General features: G+C 38.2%; 1 protein-coding gene across 17 annotated transcripts in view; it reads right to left on the bottom strand.

Annotated features, from left to right (window-relative positions):
* Nucleotides 1–21,234, bottom strand: part of trpl (transient receptor potential-like) — an 82,550-nt gene that overhangs the window by 19,660 nt on the left and 41,656 nt on the right. For all 17 annotated transcript variants that reach the window (XM_073957750.1, XM_073957755.1, XM_073957758.1 and 14 more), the window contains 5 exons: nucleotides 17,890–18,127; nucleotides 9,174–9,316; nucleotides 5,428–5,608; nucleotides 5,171–5,362; nucleotides 4,877–5,111 (listed from right to left, as the gene is read on the bottom strand). In XM_073957750.1, coding sequence (XP_073813851.1) covers nucleotides 4,877–5,111; nucleotides 5,171–5,362; nucleotides 5,428–5,608; nucleotides 9,174–9,316; nucleotides 17,890–18,127 — 989 coding nt within the window. The remainder of the gene's footprint in view (nucleotides 1–4,876; nucleotides 5,112–5,170; nucleotides 5,363–5,427; nucleotides 5,609–9,173; nucleotides 9,317–17,889; nucleotides 18,128–21,234) is intronic.

The raw sequence follows: 21,234 nt of genomic DNA, 5'->3' as shown, positions 1-21,234 counted from the left end.
ATATCGACACTTCCTGAAAGAAAACGTGCTTCTATAGACACTTCCTGAAAGAAAGGGTGCTTCTACAGACACTTCCTGAAAGAAAGGGTGCTTCTATAGCCACTTCCTGAAAGAAAGGGTGCTTCTATCGACACTTCCTGAAAGAAAGGGTGCTTCTATAGACACTTCCTGAAAGAAAGGATGCTTCTATAGACACTTCCTGAAAGAAAGGGTGCTTCTATCGACACTTCCTGAAAGAAAGGGTGCTTCTATAGACACTTCCTGAAAGTGCTTCTATAGACACTTCCTGAAAGTGCTTCTATAGACACTTCCAGAAAGAAAGGGTGCTTCTATAGACACTTCCAGAAAGAAAGGGTGCTTCTATAGACACGTCCTGAAAGAAAGGGTGCTTCTATAGACACTTCCTGAAAGAAAGGGTGCTTCTATAGACACTTCCTGAAAGAAAGGGTGCTTCTATAGACACTTCCTGAAATAAAGGGTGCTTCTATAGACACTTCCTGAAAGAAAGGGTGCTTCTATAGACACTTCCTGAAATAAAGGGTGCTTCTATAGACACTTCCTGAAAGAAAAAGTGATTCTATAGACACTTCCTGAAAGAAAGGGTGCTTCTATAGACACTTCCTGAAAGAAAGGTGCTTCTACAGACACTTCCTGAAAGAAAGGGTGCTTCTATAGACACTTCCTGAAAGAAAAAGTGCTTCTATAGACACTTCCTGAAAGAAAGGGTGCTTCTATAGACACTTCCTGAAAGAAAGGGTGCTTCTATAGACACTTCCTGAAAGAAAGGGTGCTTCTATAGACACTTCCTGAAAGAATGGGTGCTTCTACAGACACTTCCGGAAAGAAAGGGTGCTTCTATAGACACTTCCTGAAAGAAAGGGTGCTTCTATAGACACTTCCTGAAAGAATAGGTGCTTCTACAGACACTTCCTGAAAGAAAGGGTGCTTCTATAGACACTTCCTGGAAGAAAGGGTGCTCTATAGACACTTCCTGAAAGAAAGGCTGCTCTATAGACACTTCCTGAAAGAAAGGGTGCTTCTATAGACACTTTCTGAAAGAAATGGTGCTTCTATAGACACTTCCTGAATGAAAGTGTGCTTCTATAGACACTTCCTGAAAGAAAGGGTGCTTCTATAGACACTTCCTGAAAGAAAGGGTGCTTCGATAGACACTTCCTGAAAGAAAGGGTGCTTCGATAGACACTTCCTGAAAGAAAGGGTGCTTCTATAGACACTTCCTGAAAGAAAGGCAGCTTCTATAGACACTTCCTGAAAGAAAGGGTGCTTCTATAGACACTTCCTGAAAGTAAGGGTGCTTCTATAGACACTTCGTGAAAGAAAGGGTGCTTCTATAGACACTTCCTGAAAGTAAGGGTGCTTCTATAGACACTTCCTGAAAGAAAGGGTGCTTCTATAGACACTTCCTGAAAGAAAGGCTGCTTCTATAGACACTTCCTGAAAGTAAGGGTGCTTCTATAGACACTTCCTGAAAGAAAGGGTGCTTCTATAGACACTTCCTGAAAGAAAGGCTGCTTCTATAGACACTTCCTGAAAGAAAGGCTGCTTCTATAGACACTTCCTGAAAGAAATGGTGCTTCTATAGACACTTCCTGAAAGAAAGGGTGCTTCTATAGACACTTCCTGAAAGAAAGGGTGCTTCTATAGACACTTCCTGAAAGAAAGGGTGCTTCTATAGACCCTTCCTGAAAGAAAGGGTGCTTCTATAGACCCTTCCTGAAAGAAAGGGTGCTTCTATAGACACTTCCTGAAAGTAAGGGTGCTTCTATAGACACTTCGTGAAAGAAAGGGTGCTTCTATAGACACTTCCTGAAAGTAAGGGTGCTTCTATAGACACTTCATGAAAGAAAGGGTGCTTCTAACACTTCCTGAAAGAAAGGATGCTTCTATAGACACTTCCTGAAAGAAATGGTGCTTCTATAGACACTTCCTGAAAGAAAGGGTGCTTATATCGACACTTCCTGAAAGAATGGGTGCTTCTATAGACACTTCCTGAAAGAATGGGTGCTTCTATAGACACTTGCTGAAAGAAAGGGTGCTTCTATAGACCCTTCCTGAAAGAAAGGGTGCTTCTATAGATACTTCCTGAAAGAAAGGGTGCTTCTATAGACACTTCCTGAATGAACGGGTGCTTCTATAGACACTTCCTGAATGAACGGGTGCTTCTATAGACACTTCCTGAAAGAAAGGCTGCTTCTATAGACACTTCGTGAAAGAAAGGCTGCTTCTATAGACCCTTTTTGAAAGAAAGAGTGCTTCTATAGACCCTATCTGAGAGAATGGGTGCTTCTATAGACTCTTTCTGAAAGAAAGGGTGCTTCTTTAGACCTTTCCTGAAAGAAAGGGTTCTTCTTTAGACCTTTCCTGAAAGAAAGGGTGCTTCTATAGGCCCTATTTTAAGGAAAGGGTGCTTCTATAGACCTTTTTTAAAGAAAGGGGTGCTTCTATAGAACTTTTTAAAGAAGGGGTGCTTCTATAGACCCCTGAAAGAAAGGGCGTTTCCATAGAAAGGGCGTTTCTATCTCTTTGATTTCAAGGGTAATGAAAAGAAGGGCGCTTCTATAGACACTTCCTGAAAGAAAGGGTGCTTCTATATACACTTCATGAAAGAAAGGGTGCTTCTAACACTTCCTGAAAGAAAGGATGCTTCTATAGACACTTCCTGAAAGAAATGGTGCTTCTATAGACACTTCCTGAAAGAAAGGGTGCTTATATCGACACTTCCTGAAAGAAAACGTGCTTCTATAGACACTTCCTGAAAGAAAGGGTGCTTCTACAGACACTTCCTGAAAGAAAGGGTGCTTCTATAGCCACTTCCTGAAAGAAAGGGTGCTTCTATCGACACTTCCTGAAAGAAAGGGTGCTTCTATAGACACTTCCTGAAAGAAAGGATGCTTCTATAGACACTTCCTGAAAGAAAGGGTGCTTCTATCGACACTTCCTGAAAGAAAGGGTGCTTCTATAGACACTTCCTGAAAGAAAGGGTGCTTCTATAGACACTTCCTGAAAGAAAGGGTGCTTCTATAGACACTTCCTGAAAGAAAGGGTGCTTCTATAGACACTTCCTGAAAGAAAGGGTGCTTCTATAGACACTTCCTGAAAGAAAGGGTGCTTCTGTAGACACTTCCTGAAATAAAGGGTGCTTCTATAGAAACTTCCTGAAAGAAAGGGTGCTTCTATAGACACTTCCTGAAAGAAAGTGTGCTTCTATAGACACTTCCTGAAAGAAAGGGTGCTTCTACAGACACTTCCTGAAAGAAAGGGTGCTTCTATAGGCACTTCCTGAAAGAAAGGGTGCTTCTATAGACACTTCCTGAAAGAAAAGGTGCTTCTATAGACACTTCCTGAAAGAAAGGGTGCTTCTATAGACACTTCCTGAAAGAAAGGGTGCTTCTATAGACACTTCCTGAAAGAAAGGGTGCTTCTATAGACACTTCCTGAAAGAAAGGGTGCTTCTATAGACACTTCCTGAAAGAAAGGGTGCTTCTATAGACACTTCCTGAAAGAAAGGGTGCGTCTATAGACACTTCCTGAAAGAAAGGGTGCTTCTATAGACACTTCTTGAAAGAAAGGGTGCTTCTATAGACACTTCCTGAAAGAAAGGGTGCTTCTATAGACACTTCCTGAAAGAAAGGGTGGAAAAGCCTATCTTTTCCTGAAAGAAAGGCTGCTTCTATAGACCCTTTCTGAAAGAAAGGGTGCTTCTATAAACCCTTTCTGAAAGAAAGAGTGCTTCTGTAGGCCCTATCTGAGAGAATGGGTGCTTCTATAGACTCTTTCTGAAAGAAAGGGTGCTTCTTTAGACCCTTCCTGAAAGAAAGGGCGCTTCTATAGACCTTTTTTAAAGAAGGGGTTCTTCTATAGACCTTTTTGAAAGAAGGGGTGCTTCTATAGACCTTTTTTAAAGAAGGGGTTCTTCTATAGACCTTTTTGAAAGAAGGGGTGCTTCTATAGACCCCTGAAAGAAAGGGCGTTTCCATAGAAAGGGCGTTTCTATCTCTTTGATTTCAAGGGTAATGATCCTGACTGAGCCTTATGTTAAAGAAAGAGACTATTCTGCATGCTGGACCTTATTTTGGCTACTCGAACCAAAAAATATTCATTAAAATTACAACACTTTGTCCCTGAAGTTCGGTTATTAAAGACGACCTTCCACTCCTCTGCAGCAAGGGTCTTTATATACTCTAACCTAATAGACTTCTTTGGCTAGGTAAAAAAACTTTAAGAAATCCTCCTAGATCCTCTGCCATTACCACTGTTTGCCACCATTCAGTTATTATTATTATTATTGTAGTTGTAGAACATCGAATGATGCTGTCGTTGCTTTATGAGATTAGATAATGTCCACAAATGGTTTTAAGACATCATCATCTTCCATTCCATGGGGTTGCCTTCAGTTCACAGCTGTCACAGTTGTTGAAAAACCAGTAGAGTCATCATGTCATTTAAACAAATAGGAAAACATAAAGTCCTCTCCACCCTACCAAGCCAGCTGCAGCTTTCAGTTGTAATAAAAAGGAAGTGGATTTTACTTTGGAGTCAACGTTAACAGACAACAACGAAATAGATTCCAGTGGGAGTTCGTGTGTGTGCATTCTAAAACATCCCTTCCACCTAAACATTTGAATTAAAAATTCTCTGTGATAAATGAATGAAAAGTAGAAAATTGAAAATGGAGTCTGTCATTTACCAGCTTTTTGCTTTCAGAAACTATCTTATGCTTCCTCTCTCTCTCTCTCCATCCCCCGTCCCTCTCCCCATTCCTTTAAGAGTAGCCCATGAATGATATTCAATTATGCTTGTTTGTGACAAACAAAAACATCTCAAAATCTTTGTGACATTTGCCGCTTCTACTTACACAAAAAGAAGAGATACGAAGAGGCATGAATAAGAAACTTCATAAAAGGTTTACGCATTAGCTCGCCCGTTCTACAATTCGGTGCCACCATGTAGATCATGCAATAGATGGGGAACAAGACGGCCACCTGGGCAATGCAAATCATTTTCTCCAAAAGGCTTTTGCGGCGAAAACCCGGTAGACCTTCATACCAGATGGCCGACAAGAGCTGCTGGATGTTGGAATGGGCAACGAACTGTAAAGAACCAAAAACTTTAAAATATCTTCTCGAAATCCTTCACACCTTAAACCCACCTTCTTCTGCTTGTAGTACACCGCCTGGGTCAGACGTGACAGCGACATCCGATCCCCCGGCTGATATGATGATATATCCGGATCATAATTTAATATAATGGCCAATTCATTGGAGGTTCGAGTCTGATCCAGCAAATCAACAGCAAATTGTTGACATTGTCTTCGGAGTTCTACATATTCTGCTTTGGATTCCTGTGGGGAAAAACATTACATTTTGGAATGAATTTTCTTATTTTTGTAATTTATTTGGTTTTTACCTGTTCCGTTATTGCAAGATTCCTCAGCTCCCATGACAATTGAAATGATGTCATAATTGGATCTGGAGAAGTCAAACAGATCAGCGATGGACTGGATAGGGCTCGATAAACATTTACACGAGACAAGGAATGACGTAGAGAATCTTCCGTGGACATGCGCACACACTCATCACAACCACATCTGAATAGAAAGGAACATAAGTTTAGGGATTTTTGTAGAGGTTTCGAAGAACTTTTTAAGGCTATCATGGAGATAATAGTCATAAGCGAGCTTAATCTGAAAGACAATGACCTGACAATGCCTTATTGCAACAAGTATGGCCTTTATTTTCGAGATAATGGTTCAGAAAAGAAACTTATCTCAAAGATAGTGATTATGACTGGCCCTTATCTCGACGATGTTTATTCTTCCTCAGAGATTATAGTCCTGACCGGTCTTTATTTTACAGATTATAGTCATGTCTAGCTCTTATCTCAGAGATAATGGTCCTGGATGGCTCTTATCTCAGAGATAAGAGTATTAACATCTCTTTATCTCAGAGATACGGCACAGACTAGCCATGATCCCTTAGACGTCAGTCCTTACTGGCCCTATCTCAGTGATAATGGTCCTAACTGGATCTTATTTCAGAGATAATGGTCCAGATTGGACATTAGATAAGATATATTGGTCCTGGCTCACCCTTTCCTCAGAAATATCCTGAAAGGCTTTTATCTCAGAGACAATGGTACTGGCTGTCCCCTATCTCATAGATAACGGTTCTTATTGGCCTTTATCTCAGAGATATTGTTCCAAATTAGCCCTTTTCTCAGTGATCCTGACTGGATTTAATCTCATAGATTATGGTGATGACTGGCCCATAACTAAGAGATAATGGCCCTGATTGACCCTTATCTCAGAGATAATAGTCCTGACTGGCCCTTATCTCAATGATAATGGTCCTGACGGGCCCTTATCTCAGAGATAATGGTCCTGACTGCCCCTTATCTCAGAGATAATGGTCCTGACTGGCCCTTATCCCAGAGATAAAGGTCCTGATTGACCCTTATCTCAGAGATAATGGTCCTCACTGGCCATAATCTTAAAGATAAAGGTCCTGACCGAATCTTATCTTAGAAATAATGGTACTAACTTGATCTAATCTCAAAGATAATGGTCCCGACAGACACTTATATCAGAGATGGTGGTTCTGACAGACCGACACATATCTCAGATATGGTCCTGACTGAACTCTATCTAAGAGGTACTGGTCCTGACTGACCCTTATCTTAGAGATAGTGGTCCTGACTGATCTTTATCTCAGAGATAATGTTCCTGACTGACCCTTATCTCAGAGATAATGGTCCTGACTGACCCTTATCTCAGAGATAATGGTCCTTACTGACCCATATCTCAGAGATAATCTTCCTGAATGACCCTTATCTCAGAGATAATGGTCCTGATTGACCCTTATCTCAGAGAAGATGGTCCTGGCTGACCCTTATCTCAGACCTGATGATCCTGACTGACCTCTATCTCAAAGATAATAGTTCTGAGAGACCGTTATATCAGAGATAATGGCCCTGATATACCCTTATCTCAGAGATAATGGTCCTAACAGACCCTTGTCTCAGAGATAATAGTCCTGACTGATCGTTATCTCAGAGATAATGGTCCTGACTGTCCCTTATCTCAGAGACAATGGTCCTGAATGGCCTTTATCTCAGAGATAATGGTCCTGACTGGCCCTTATCTCAGAGATAATGGACCTGACTTGTCCCTATCTCAGAAATAATAGTCCTGACTGGCCCTTACCTCAGAGATAATGGTCCTGACCCTTATCTCAAAGATAATGGTCCTGAATGGCCTTTATCTCAGAGATAATGATCCTGACTGGCCCTCATCTCAGAGATAGTGGTCCTGACGGGGCTTATCTCAGAGAAAATGATCCTGACTGGTCCTTATCTTAGAGATACTGGTCCTGACAGACCCATATCTCAGAGATAATAGTCCTGACAGACTCTTAACTCAGAGATAATGGTCCTGACCGACACTTATCTCGGAGATAATGGTCCTGACTGGCCCTTATCTGAGAGATAATGTTCCTGACTGGCCCTTATCTCAGAGTTATAAGTCCTGACTGGCCCTTATCTCAGAGATAGTGGTACTAACTGACCTTTATCTCAGAGATAATGGTGCTGACGGACGCTTATCTTAGAGATAATAGTCCTGACTGGCCCTTATTTCAGAGATAATGGTCCTAGCTGGCCATTATCTCAGAGATAATGGTCCATGCTGACCCTTACCTTAAAGATAATGGTTCGGACACACCCTTGTCTCAGTAGTAATGGTCCTAGCTGACCCTCATCTCAGAGAAATTGTCATTACTTGCCCTTATATCAAAGTTAATGGTCCTTACAGATTCATATCTGAAAGATAAGGTTCTTGAGTGGCCCTCATTTCAAAATTCCCGATATCTGAGAGATAATGGCCCTGATTGGCCCTTTTCTCAGCGGTAATCTTCCATGCCGGCCCAAACTAATGGTCCTAAGAGACCCCTTTTTCAGAGATAATGGTCCTGAGAGATACTTATCTCAGAGATAATGGCCCTAACAGACTCCTATCTCAGAGATAATGGTCCTGACTGACCCTTGTCTCAGAGATAATGGTACTGACTGGCCCCTTATCTCAGAGATAATGGTCCTGATTGACCCTTATCTCAGAGAAGATGGTCCTGGCTGACCCTTATCACAGACCTGATGATCCTGACTGACCCTTACCTCAAAGATAATGGTCCTGAGAGACCGTTACATCAGAGATAATGGCCCTGATATACCCTTATCTCAGAGATAATGGTCCTAACAGACACTTGTCTCAGAGATAATGGTCCTGACTGATCCTTATCTCAGAGATAGTGGTTTAAACTGACCCTTATCTCAGAGATAATGGTCCTGACTGACCCTTATCTCGGAGACAATGGTCCTGACTGGCCCTTATCTCAGAGACAATGGTCCTGAATGGCCTTTATCTCATAGATAATGGTCCTGACTGGCCCTTATCTCAGAGATATAGGTCCTGACTGGCCCTTATCTCAGAGATAGTGGACCTGACTGGTCCTTATCTCAGAAATAATAGTCCTGACTGGCCCTTATCTCAGAGATAATGGTCCTGACTGGCTCATATCTATATATAATGGTCCTGACGGGCCTTATCTCAGAGAAAATGGTCCTGACTGGTACTAATCTTAGAGATACTGGTCCTACAGACCCATATCTCAGAGATGATAGCCCTGACAGACTCTTAACTAAGTGATAATGGTTCTGACAGACTCTTAACTCAGAGATAATGGTCCTGACTGACACTTATCTCGGAGATAATGGTCCTGACTGACCCTTATCTCAGCGATAATGGTCCTGACTGGCCCTTATCTGAGAGATAATGGTCCTGACTGACCCTTATCTCAGAGTTATAGGTCCTGACTGGCCCTTATCTCAGAGATAATGGTCCTGACTGGCCCTTATCACAGAGATAATGGTCCTTGTCTCCTAAATGACCCTTATATAGTTTAACCAATTGGACTTGTGTCTCGGAGACAACGAAAGATGTAAGGTATTACTCTAAAACTCCGCTAAACAACAAAATCCCCAGAAAATATTTCCCCCAACCCTTTCATGGAATTTCCTCTGTAACTGTCATAACTATATTCCATTTCTCAACGCTATCTCTTTTCACAAAGCAGCATGAAGATATGCTTAACAAAACTTACCTGATATCATGGGGTACTGGGACGGCAGCACCTCTGTCCAAAAGAATTTTTAAGATTTCAAAATTGTTTTTGTGAGCTGCCAGTATTAAAGGTGTTATATCCGGCGGAAACATGGCTGTATTAATGTCAACTTTTTGCCAACTCTAGAGGAAGAAGAACAAGAAAGAAAGTTAGCAAAGAGAAACGAAAAAACAAAGGAAACCTAGTTGTAAAACTGCTAAAAGGAAAACATCGAGAATAACAAATGCGGCAGAAAAAGTGAAAAGTAAATTTTGTATGTGTGTGTGTGTCTTTCAAAAACAACAAAAGAGATAAGTTTCAATTCAGTAGCAAAAATGCGAATCATTTGTTTGCCAAACAAAAAAAAAACGAAATGAAATGAAAATGCCTGAGACAGACTCTAGAACTTTGCAACCTTTCGTTTTTTGTTCTTTGCTATTGCTAAACATTTCATGCACATGAATAATGAAGTCAAGGGCGTGTGTGTACCCACTCCCCCTTACAGCACTTTTTTTCGTTTTTTGCACAAAGCATGGAAAATTAAAATTTTCTCTAAAGCCAAACATCTCAAGCATCATCGAAGAAGTTTAAGTAGTAGTAGGAAAGGAAAAAAATAAAACACAAACAAGTAGCTTAAACGTAACATTTGTGGTACATTAAGTGCCTAATCAAGCAAACATTCATGTCATTCCATTTCTTTTTTTTTTTTTTTTTGCTGCTGTTGTTTGTCATCGTTCCGGATCCTTATAAAGGCATACAAACAGCTGACTATATGACTAGGCAGTCATTCGTGCTAGGCTATAGGCTTTTATGCAGCCATTGTGGGATATCGTTACAGTTTTGTTTTTGTGCCTATCTTTGTCTCTTTGTCTTTTCTCTAGGAGAAGAAACAGACAGATGAAACCCCATGAAAACATGATACGAACAAATGCTACTAAATTGCCTATGATTATGAATATATATTGCCGGCGTTTTAAGATTTTAAGGCAACGTTGAGGATATGTGACACATTTATGGAAGACATTTGAGAAAGATTAAAGAAAACATTGACAAATGTAGGGAGAGTTTTGAAATCTAGGACATTCTGTTATGTCGTATTTTAAATCAGATAAATATTTAAAAAATGACCTCAAAAACTAATCAGGTATTTTCGTTCAAATGTTACGTACTTTTCTTCCATGTAACGAATTTGGGTGACGTATGGGATGGAAGATACCAAGGAACGGTCCTGACCGGCTTTAACATGGCAAAGCCCAGGATTTATCTTGGTCCCTCTTTCATCCCAAGTGGACACTGACCTCCCCGTGGTGTCACCTGGGGAGCTGCCTTTAACACCCGTTAAAAATAGTGAGCTAACATGTGCCGAGCGTTCACCCACAAGAACGTTAAGAACTTGGGTTTGGGTGTCGGGCAGGTAACCCTCCCCTAGAAAAAGCAGCCTACTTTGAAAAACGAATGAAAAGAAAAACAAACCCCTCTAATGTTGACGAACCCCGCAAACGTTTTAAGGACCATGAACTGTGAATCTGCACCTGAATGTTCGCACTCTTTATAGAAAAGGTGCAGTTTACGCATTGGTAGATGTACTTGAAAAGTACAAGGCCGACATTACTGCCATACAGGAAATACGATGGATTGGGAAAGGCGTCACAGCAACACCCCAAGTTGACGCATTGTATTATAGCTGCCATGACACAAAGCATGAGTTTGGTTGCGGATTTGTAGTTGGTCGGGGGTTAAAACATCTGGTCTCCAGCTTCACCCCAGTGAATGAAAGACTCGCTGCAATTCGATTAAAAGCTGCAAACACAACAGATAGCCACAGCATATTCCACTCGGGAGAAAAGGGGAGAGGAGAAACGTATTCTCCGTAGGAAAAAGAGAGAAATGGAAAGACGGGAATGTGAAAAAATCGAGATGTACAGGAGCCAGAATGAAGTCCGAAAGTTCTACCAAAAAATAAAACATCAAACTGATAGCTTTGGTACAGGCGCATCTTCCTGTAGAGACCAGCAAGGTAATTTGGTAACTGATACAGATAGTGTGTTCAGAATATGGAAAGAACATTTCTCGAAACGGTTGGTATCCGATAGTAGCGAAGACGGCGAAGATACCACAGATCCAATCCCAGAAGATGGTATTGAATGTATACCGCCCAGCCAAGATGAGGTAAAGACAGCAATAAGTCGGCTGAAGAATAATAAGGCAGCAGGAGCCGATGGCTTACCAGCCGAGCTGTTCAAAACCGGAGGCGACACGCTGATAAGGTGTATTCATCAGCTAGTTAGCACCATCTGGCCTGTGCCCTGTCCACAAGAAAGGAGATAAGACTGTATGCTCTAACTATAGGGGCATAAGTCTTCTCCATATTTCCTACAAGATAGTGTCAGGGATAATGTTCGAACGACTAAAGCCTATGGTCAATGATGATCAAATCCACCATTGACCAGATATTTACCCTGCGGCAAATCCTGGAGAAGAGCCAAGAGATGCAGATCGACACTTACCACCTTTTTGTTGATTACAATGCAGCCTTCGACAGCCCCCTACGTTCAAAGTTTTTCCAAACCATGTCTGAATTTGGTATCTCTGCAAAGCTCATCCGGCTTTGTAGAATAACATTAACTGATATTCGATCATCAGTTAAAATAGGAAAGAACCTCTCCGAAGAGTTTGGTACCAAAAGAGGTTTCAGACAAGGTGATGGCCTCTCGTGTGATCTTTTCAACATTCTGCTGGAAAAGGTTATACGGGATGCGAAGGAGAAAAGAATTGGCACAATATATACAAACAGCCATATGTTACTTGCTTATGCCGATGACATTGACATCATAGGTCGATCGGTAAAGGAAGTAACTGATACCTCTGAAAAAGTCGAAAGGGAATCTGCTAAAGTGGGTCTGGCGGTAAACGGCGAGAAGACAAAGTTAATGGTGTCGTCGCGCAATGCGTCCATAGAGATCGGGGCAACTGTTGGCGTTGGTTCCTATAATTTTGAGGTAGTAAAGGACTTCGGTTACCTCGGCATCGCCGTAAACACAACCAACAACATCAGTTGTGAAATAAAAGAAGAATAGTGTTGGCCAACAGATGCTACTTCAGGCTGAGTAAGTAGTTTAGGAATAAAGCCACATCAAGTCAAACAAAACATTGATACTACCCGTGCTGATGTATGGTTCAGAAGCTTGGGTATTTGCGCAAGCAGTCAAGGCAGGTATGCACCACGGTCTGTATCTGTTACACAACGCTAGGCCATATCATAAGAATGAGCGTTGATGAACCCGCTAAAAAGGCGTATAAATTCGGGCCGCATGGTGGTGCAGGCAGAATTGGCAGGCCAAAAAATAGATGGCGCAAACAAGTGGATGAAGAGATGAAAAGGCGCGGTATTCCAGAAAGCGAAGCACTAAACAGAGAGAGTTGGAGATCTTTTCTTAGTTCAGCTTATGGAACAAATGTTCTGTAATGGGACAGATACGTAAATAAGTAAGTAACCTTGGCTCTATGGGCGTGGTTTATTTAAAATAATTTCCCTAGCCCAACCTTGGCCCTATAAGCGTGTTTATTTTAAATAATTTCCAAGCCCATCCATGGCTCTATGGGCGTGGTTTATTTTAAAGAATTTCCCAAGACCATCCATGGCCCAGTAAGAGTGTTTATTTTAAAGAATGGTTCCATGGTCGTGGTTTATTTGAAAGAATTATCCAAACCCATCCATGGCTCCATGGACGTGGTTTATTTTAAAGAATTTCCCAAGCCCATCCATAGGCGTGGTTTATTTTAAAGAATTTTCCAAGCCCATCCGTGGGCGTGGTGTATTTTAAAGAATTTTCCAAGCCCATCCATGGGCGTGGTGTATTTTAAAGAATTTTCCAAGCTCAACCTTCATTCTATGGGCGTGGTTTATTTTAAAGAATTTTCCATTGCCAACCTTCGCTCTATGGGCGTGGTTTATTTTAAAGAATTTTCCATTGCCAACCTTCGCTCTATGGGCGTGGTTTATTTTAAAGAATTGTACAATCCCTCCCATGACTCCATGGCCATGGTTTATTTTAAAGAAATTTCCAAGCCCATCCATGGCTCCATGGGCCTGGTTTATTTTAAAGAAATTTCCAAGCCCATCCATGGCTCCATGGGCCTGGTTAATTTAAAAGAATTTTCCGTGGCCAATCTTCGCTCTATGGGCCCATCAATGGCTCCATGGGCGTGGTTCATTTAAAAGAATTTTCCAAGCCCAACCTTCGCTCTATGGGCGTGGTGGCCAACCTTCGCTCTATGGGCGTGAGAACTTTAAAAGCCCAACCTTGGCTCTATGGGCGTGGTTTATTTAAGAGAACTCTCCAACCATAAACATGACTATATTGGCGGGACCGTATCTCTTAGACAATACCCTTGATTGACCGCTAATATATAGATAATTGTCCATGCTGGATCTTACCTCACAGATAATGTTCCTGATTGGATAAGTTATATGAATGGCCGCTATCTCACAGATAATTGGCTAGGCATGGCCTTATCTCATAGACAATGAACCTTATTGCCCCCTATCTCATAATAGTTGTACACTCGAGGCCTTATCTCATTCACAATGCCTTGATTTGCCACTATCTCATCGATCGTTGTCCAATCGGGGACTTATCTCATAGATAATGTCCTTTATTGGTCACTATTTCATACATAATTGTATAAACTGGTGTTTATCTCATAGATATTGGCTCTGATTGGCCACTATCGCACAGATAAATGATGAAGCTGCCATTTATCTTATAGATAATGGCTTTCATTGACCACTATCTCATATATAGTTGTGAAAGATTTGCCTTATCTCATAGATAAGGGCTCTGATTGGCCTCTTTCTCATAGCTAAATGCCCAAGCAGGATACTATCTAAGAGATAATTGTCTTGACCGGCCCCTATTTCATAGATAACGGTCTTTAATAATTCTTAAATCAGTGATAATGGTCCTGACTGGGCCTTATCTCGTAGATAATGACCCGTAGATGTCTGTCGAAGCTGAGCGTTATCTTTTAGAAAACGGCCCTGATTGGCCACTACCTCATAGTTAGTAGGCTAAGCTTGGCCTTATTTCATAGATAATGTTCATGATTGGCCACTATAAAATAGATAAGCGTCTAATATTAGCCTTGTCTAATAGATACTGACGCTAGTAGGCTATTATCTCATAGATAATTGTCTAATCTGGGCCATATCTCATAGATAATGGCCCTGATTGGTCATTTTCTTATAGATAAATGATCAAGATGCCCCTTATCGCAGTGATAATGGTCCTGATTTGCCACAATCTCATGGATAATTTCCTACTCTGGCTCTTATTTCCGAGATAATGGTCCTGATTGACCACTATCTAAAAGATAATTGCCTAAGCTGGTCATAATTTCATAGATAAGAGCCTTGATTGGCCACTATCTCATAGATACTCGTCCAAGCTGGGCCTTATCTCAAAGATAATGGTCCTGATTGACAACAATCTCATAAATAATTTATCAAACTGTCCCTTATCTAATAGATAATGGTCTTTATTCGCCACTATCTTATATATGGTTATATAAGCATGATCGATCTGATGATCGAGATGCCCCTTATCTAATAGCTAACAATTCTCATTGACCACTAATAATTCTCATTGTGTAATATGGCGCTTTCCTCACAGATATTTCCGATTCTCCACTAACTGTCTAAGCTGAGCTTCTCCTTATAGATAATGCCCCTGAGTGATTACCTTTTCATGGATAACACTGGTCAACAGGACTTTTGTTTCAACCGAAGTTGCAGTTGTTTCTAGATGAAATCGGCGAGTTAATTTCAAATCCGGTCCCGGTTTTTCTCCATCAGCTCTTTGAGATATAGCTCAAAATCGGTTTTTACGAGTTTAACCCAGACTTTCGTTATTTTCGAGTACAAACAAATATTTTTTGTGGGTTTTTCGACATTAATATATTAAGGAGATGTTGTACGCTCGATACAAATTGTTTTTGAAATAGTTATGGTAGGTATATATCAAAAAAATATAGAAAATATACCACGGACCTTGTAAAAATTGCATATTGTGAGTACTTTAAGCTGTAATTACGTCATCGGGGGAAGTCATAGGATCTTCATATGGTACTCCGGATATGCTTAGGGTGTCTACTATATAATCTAGTATTCAAATGTATAATATAAGGTTCATAGCCCCCATGATTCGGCCATAACCTAAAAATCGCCATGAAGACTGCTAAAGGGAAATAATTTACCAGTGATTCATGACCACATAAGCCATTTACTTTTCAATGGCAGTCTTCATGATGATTTTTAGGTTATGTCCGAATCATGGGGGCTATGCACTTTATATTATATATTTGAATACTGGACTATATAGTAGACACCCTAAGCATATCCGCATTGCCATATGAAGATCCTATGACTTCCCCCGATGACGTAATTACAGCTTAAAGTACTCAAAATAAGCAATTTTTACAAGGTCCGTCGTATATTTTCTATATTTTTTGATATATACTCACCATAACTATTTCAAAAACGATTTGTATCGAGCGTACAACATCTCGTTAATATATTAATGTCGAAAACCCCACAAAAAAATATTTGTTTGTAGCCGAAAATAACGAAAGTCTGGGTTAAACTCGTAAAAACAGATTTTGAGCTATATCTGAAAAACAAGAGCTGATGGAGAAAAACAGGGACCGGATTTGAAAATAACTCGCCGATTTCATCTAGAAACAACTCAACTTCGTCTGAAACATTCAACTTTTTCAATTTTGTTGAGCAGTGTAATTGATCATGCTGACTTTTATCTCAAAGATAATGTTTCTATATTGACCACTATATCATATCTTATTGTCCAAAATGGGTTTATATCATAAATAATGGCCCTGGTTGGCAACTTTTTCATAGATAATTGACTAAGATGGGTATAAATCATAGAGAGTGGCCCTGATTGGCCACTATCTCGTAGATAATTGTCCAACCAAGGCCTAATCACATAGATAATGTTTCTCACTATATCATAGATTATTGTCTAAGATTAGCCTTATAATATTGATAATGACACTGTTGACCATTATCTCACAGATAATTGTATAAGCTGGGCCTTTTCTCGTAGATAATGGCCCTGATCTGCCACTATCTGATAGATAATTGGTCAAACAGCCCCTTGTCCCATAGATAATGGTATTGATTAGCCAGTGTTTCATATATAATTGTCTAAATTGGGCATATTGTCATAGATAACTGTCAAGTCTGGGACCTATCTCATAGATAAAGTATCAGATTGCCCATAATATCATGGATAATTGTGTAAACTGAGCCTTATCTCATAAATAATAGCCCTGATTGGTCACTATCTGGTAGATAATTGTGTAATCTGGGACTTATCTCATAGATAATTTCACTGATTGGCAACACTCTCATAAAGAATGGATCAATCTGCCCCATATGGCCCTGATTGGCCACTATCTCATAGATAATTAATCAAGTTTACCCTTATCTCATAGATAATTTATCAAAATAAACCTTTATCTCATAGATAATAGCCCTGATTGGCCACTATCTCATAGATAATTGTCTAAGCTGCAGTTCCTTTTTTCACAGATAAGGTTTCTGAATGACCGCTATCTCATAGATGATTGCCTAAGCTTGGCCTTATATTATAGATAATAGTTCTGATCGGCCACTTTCTCATAGATAATTGATCAAACTGATCCTTACCTCATAGATGGTGGCCCTGATTATCTACTATCTCATATATAATTGTCCAACCTGTGCCTTATATCTGAGATAATGATGCTGACGGGCCCGTATGTCAGTGAAACGTTTCCTGTATGACCCTTATCTCATAGATAATTTTTTTCTTTACTTGATTGGCCGCTTTCTCAGACTTGATGGTTCTGGCAGGCCTTTATCTTATAGATAATGGACTTGATTTGCCCCAAATCAGTAATAATTGTCCTAACTGCCCCTTATCTCATTGATAATTGTCATGACTGGACCCTGTTTCAAAGATCGCAAGTTTGACTGTCCCTTATATCTGAGATAATGAATCTGACTGTTCCCTATAACCTGACTGTTCCCTATAAGATGTTCCGGATTGTCTATTATCTCAAAAATAGTACTTCTGACAGGTCCTTAGTCAGTGATAATTGATACTCGCCACTTAGTTAGGTTTATGGGACAATTTTTCTGTTCCTGTAAGTACTTTCGTTTGAATATTTTATATTGCTTCACACACACACATCTACGAGCAATACCACCAAAGATGATTGTATGTAATATTTGTGCAAAATTAGTATTTTCCTCCCACCCCCAAAAGCACTTCTACACTTCATTACGAAAAGAACAGGAAATTAATGTGAGAGTACAGCCCAAGGTGTTGATGACAAACCCCAACAAATTTTTTAACAAAAAGGAATTGCAAACATAACCAACACCCATTGTTATATGTGTGTGACTCCCTTAAAACGTGTCTAATGACTGATGTCTAATTAAAGATTAGACAAAGAATGGTATGGCATTTTTTTCTTCAACATACAACTTCCTGGTTTAGAGGCAATAACAAAAGAAAAACTAATTTCCATTGCTATATACTTATGTTTCCTTGGAAAATGTAAATGTACTTTAAATTGGTTGTTTTCGATAAGACAAACATCTTTTTCTTTTATGCTACTCCCTTTCTCTTTGTCAAGCAATTTTTCTACTTACATATAGTTCACCCTCTTTGTATATCAACTCTTCATGTTCCAATAACAGCTCCACAGCCTCAACAAATTCAGCATTGATGGCATGCAGCAAGGCATCCTTGGTTTCAACACCCATTATTACCAACAACTCAACCATTTCGAGATTTTCATTATCGATGGCCAGGGTGAGGGCACGACGGCCCAGGGGATCCATACAATTGATGTTGATGTGGTGCTTGCGATGGGCTTTTTGAAGGATTCTGAAACAAAAAGTGAAAAAAAAAAATATCATTTCAATTAATATTGAACAAATTTTGAAGGATACAAACAAAAGGTGGGATTCCAATATAAACCAAATAAATAATGAACAAATTTCCAAACTATTTTAATTTAAATTTATTTTCAAAATCTATTCTCATTAAACAAACTAAACAAAATTTCTTTTCTATTCTTCTCCTAAAAGTATGCAATTTTTGCAGGTAATTACCGAACTCATTAGGTAAATTGTCAACCAAATAATATGAACAACTTTTTAGTTTTTCCCAAAAAAAAAAAAAAAACGAATACCTGTTGTGTACGTATTTGTGTTTGACGACAAATACAACAACAACAATTTGACACAATTACTTCAATGTCTGCAGCATATTTGGGCACAAATTCAAAAGAGCAGCACAATTATATTTGTTCTGTCGTTCGTTCGTATTTTACTTTTTTGTAAAGTTTCAAATCAATAGAAAAGTTCATATTTAAATTGAAAACAGAACAAGAAGAAGGTTGTTGAAATTTTATTTTGACTTCGTTTTATTTGCTCACAAATTGCTTGCTAGGTACTCTGTTTAGGCAAAGGCACAAAAAATGAAAACTTTTAATTAGATGCCTTATGGCTGGAAATGGAAAATTAGAACAGTCCGGGAGGAGGGGAAAGGAGAAATGGTAGTGAGGCAATAATTCCCATTGCAATGATGTCAGGAAACACTGCAAAGTTTAGGACATTAGTGTTCCTGAAAGCATCTTCACATTTTCATGACAGGTAATGTAGAAAATATGTTCGCATCACTCAGCATATTTAGTAAGAGAATTAATAATTCCCTCGCTGATGACAAGACATCAAACTAAAGGAAAAAATCGTATTCTCAGAAAAGCTGCTAATTTTAAATATTTTTAGAGCATTAATTTGTAATTTTATAAATATATCAACAATTTAACTGTTAATTCTACAAAAAATACACAATTTTTTTTAACAAACATCAAACCCGCATAACGACAATATCACCTGCTCCAAGAAACCTTGAAAACTTTATTGAGTTACTTGCCAGCTACATCATTAAAAAGTTATTTGGCTCGTTTTGTTCTTTACCCCAAACAATTTTAAAATTATAAAGTAAATAAATTATTTTACAACCACTGGCGGTATTTAACATTCCCCAAATTTATTTACTTTGGTAGCATACCACTCCCATCCGGTTTCATCAACCTTCTTATCTTTTAGACTATAATTATATTGTAGGTTATTTAAATAAGTTTTCCCCTAAAAATATGTTTCTGTTTGATCTGCCATGATGACCGTTTGCATGAAAAGAATGGCAACATAAAAGTATGCTTTAATTGATTTAGCAGTAGTTTAAATTTAAAATTTTAATAACTATTTTTTCATAGTCCAACAAGCGTGGATTTTTTTAATAAATATTTTTTTTAAGTCCAACAAGCGTGGATTTTTTAATAAATATTTTTTTCAAAGTCCAACAAGCGTGCATTTTTTAATAAATATTTTTTCAAAGTCCAACAAGCGTGGATTTTTTAATAAATATTTTTTCAAAGTCCAACAAGCGTGGATTTTTTAATAAATATTTTTTTCAAAGTCCAACAAGCGTGGATTTTTTAAAAAATATTTTTTCAAAGACCAACAAGCGTGGATTTTTTAAAAAATATTTTTTCAAAGACCAACAAGCGTGGATTTTTTAATAAATATTTTTTCAAAGACCAACAAGCGTGGATTTTTTAATAAATATTTTTTTCAAAGTCCAACAAGCGTGGATTTTTTAATAAATATTTTTTTCAAAGTCCAACAAGCGTGGATTTTTTAATAAATATTTTTTTCAAAGTCCAACAAGCGTGGATTTTTTAATAAATATTTTTTCAAAGTCCAACAAGAGTGGATTTTTTAATAAATATTTTTTTCAAAGTCCAACAAGCGTGGATTTTTTAATAAATATTTTTTTCAAAGTCCAACAAGCGTGGATTTTTTAATAAATATTTTTTTCAAAGTCCAACAAGCGTGGATTTTTTAATAAATATTTTTTTCAAAGTCCAACAAGCTTGGATTTTTTAATAAATATTTTTTTCAAACTCCAACAAGCGTGGATTTTTTAATAAATATTTTTTCAAACTCCAACAAGCGTGGATTTTTTAATAAATATTTTTTTCAAAGTTCAACAAGCGTGGATTTTTTAATAAATATTTTTTTCAAAGTTCAACAAGCGTGGATTTTTTAATAAATATTTTTTTCAAAGTCCAACAAGCGTGGATTTTTTAATAAATATTTTTTTCAAAGTCCAACAAGCGTGGATTTTTTTATAAATATTTTTTTCAAAGTCCAACAAGCGTGGATTTTTTAATAAATATTTTTTTCAAAGTCCAACAAGCGTGGATTTTTTAATAAATATTTTTTTCAAAGTCCAACAAGCGTGGATTTTTTAATAAATATTTTTTTCAAAGTCCAACAAGCGTGGATTTTTTAATAAATATTTTTTTCAAAGTCCAACAAGCGTGGATTTTTTAATAAATATTTTTTTCAAAGTCCAACAAGCGTGGATTTTTTAATAAATATTTTTTTCAAAGTCCAACAAGCGTGGATTTTTTAATAAATATTTTTTTCAAAGTCCAACAAGCGTGGATTTTTTAATAAATATTTTTTTCAAAGTCCAACAAGCGTGGATTTTTTAATAAATATTTTTTTCAAAGTCCAACAAGCGTGGATTTTTTAATAAATATTTTTTTTAAAGTCCAACAAGCGTGGATTTTTTAATAAATATTTTTTTCAAAGTCCAACAAGCGTGGATTTTTTAATAAATATTTTTTTCAAAGTCCAACAAGCGTGGATTTTTTAATAAATATTTTTTTCAAAGTCCAACAAGCGTGGATTTTTTAATAAATATTTTTTTCAAAGTCCAACAAGCGTGGATTTTTTAATAAATATTTTTTTCAAAGTCCAACAAGCGTGGATTTTTTAATAAATATTTTTTTCAAACTTCAACAAGCGTGGATTTTTTAATAAATATTTTTTTCAAACTTCAACAAGCGTGGATTTTTTAATAAATATTTTTTTCAAACTTCAACAAGCGTGGATTTTTTAATAAATATTTTTTTC

The sequence above is a fragment of the Musca autumnalis genome, unplaced genomic scaffold (genome assembly GCF_047663935.1).
Source record: "Musca autumnalis isolate F117 unplaced genomic scaffold, ASM4766393v1 scaffold_5, whole genome shotgun sequence".
In the NCBI taxonomy this organism is placed as follows: domain Eukaryota; kingdom Metazoa; phylum Arthropoda; class Insecta; order Diptera; family Muscidae; genus Musca; species Musca autumnalis.
The sequence above is the reverse complement of the archived record's forward strand: the minus strand, read 5'-3'. Positions and strand labels throughout refer to the sequence as shown.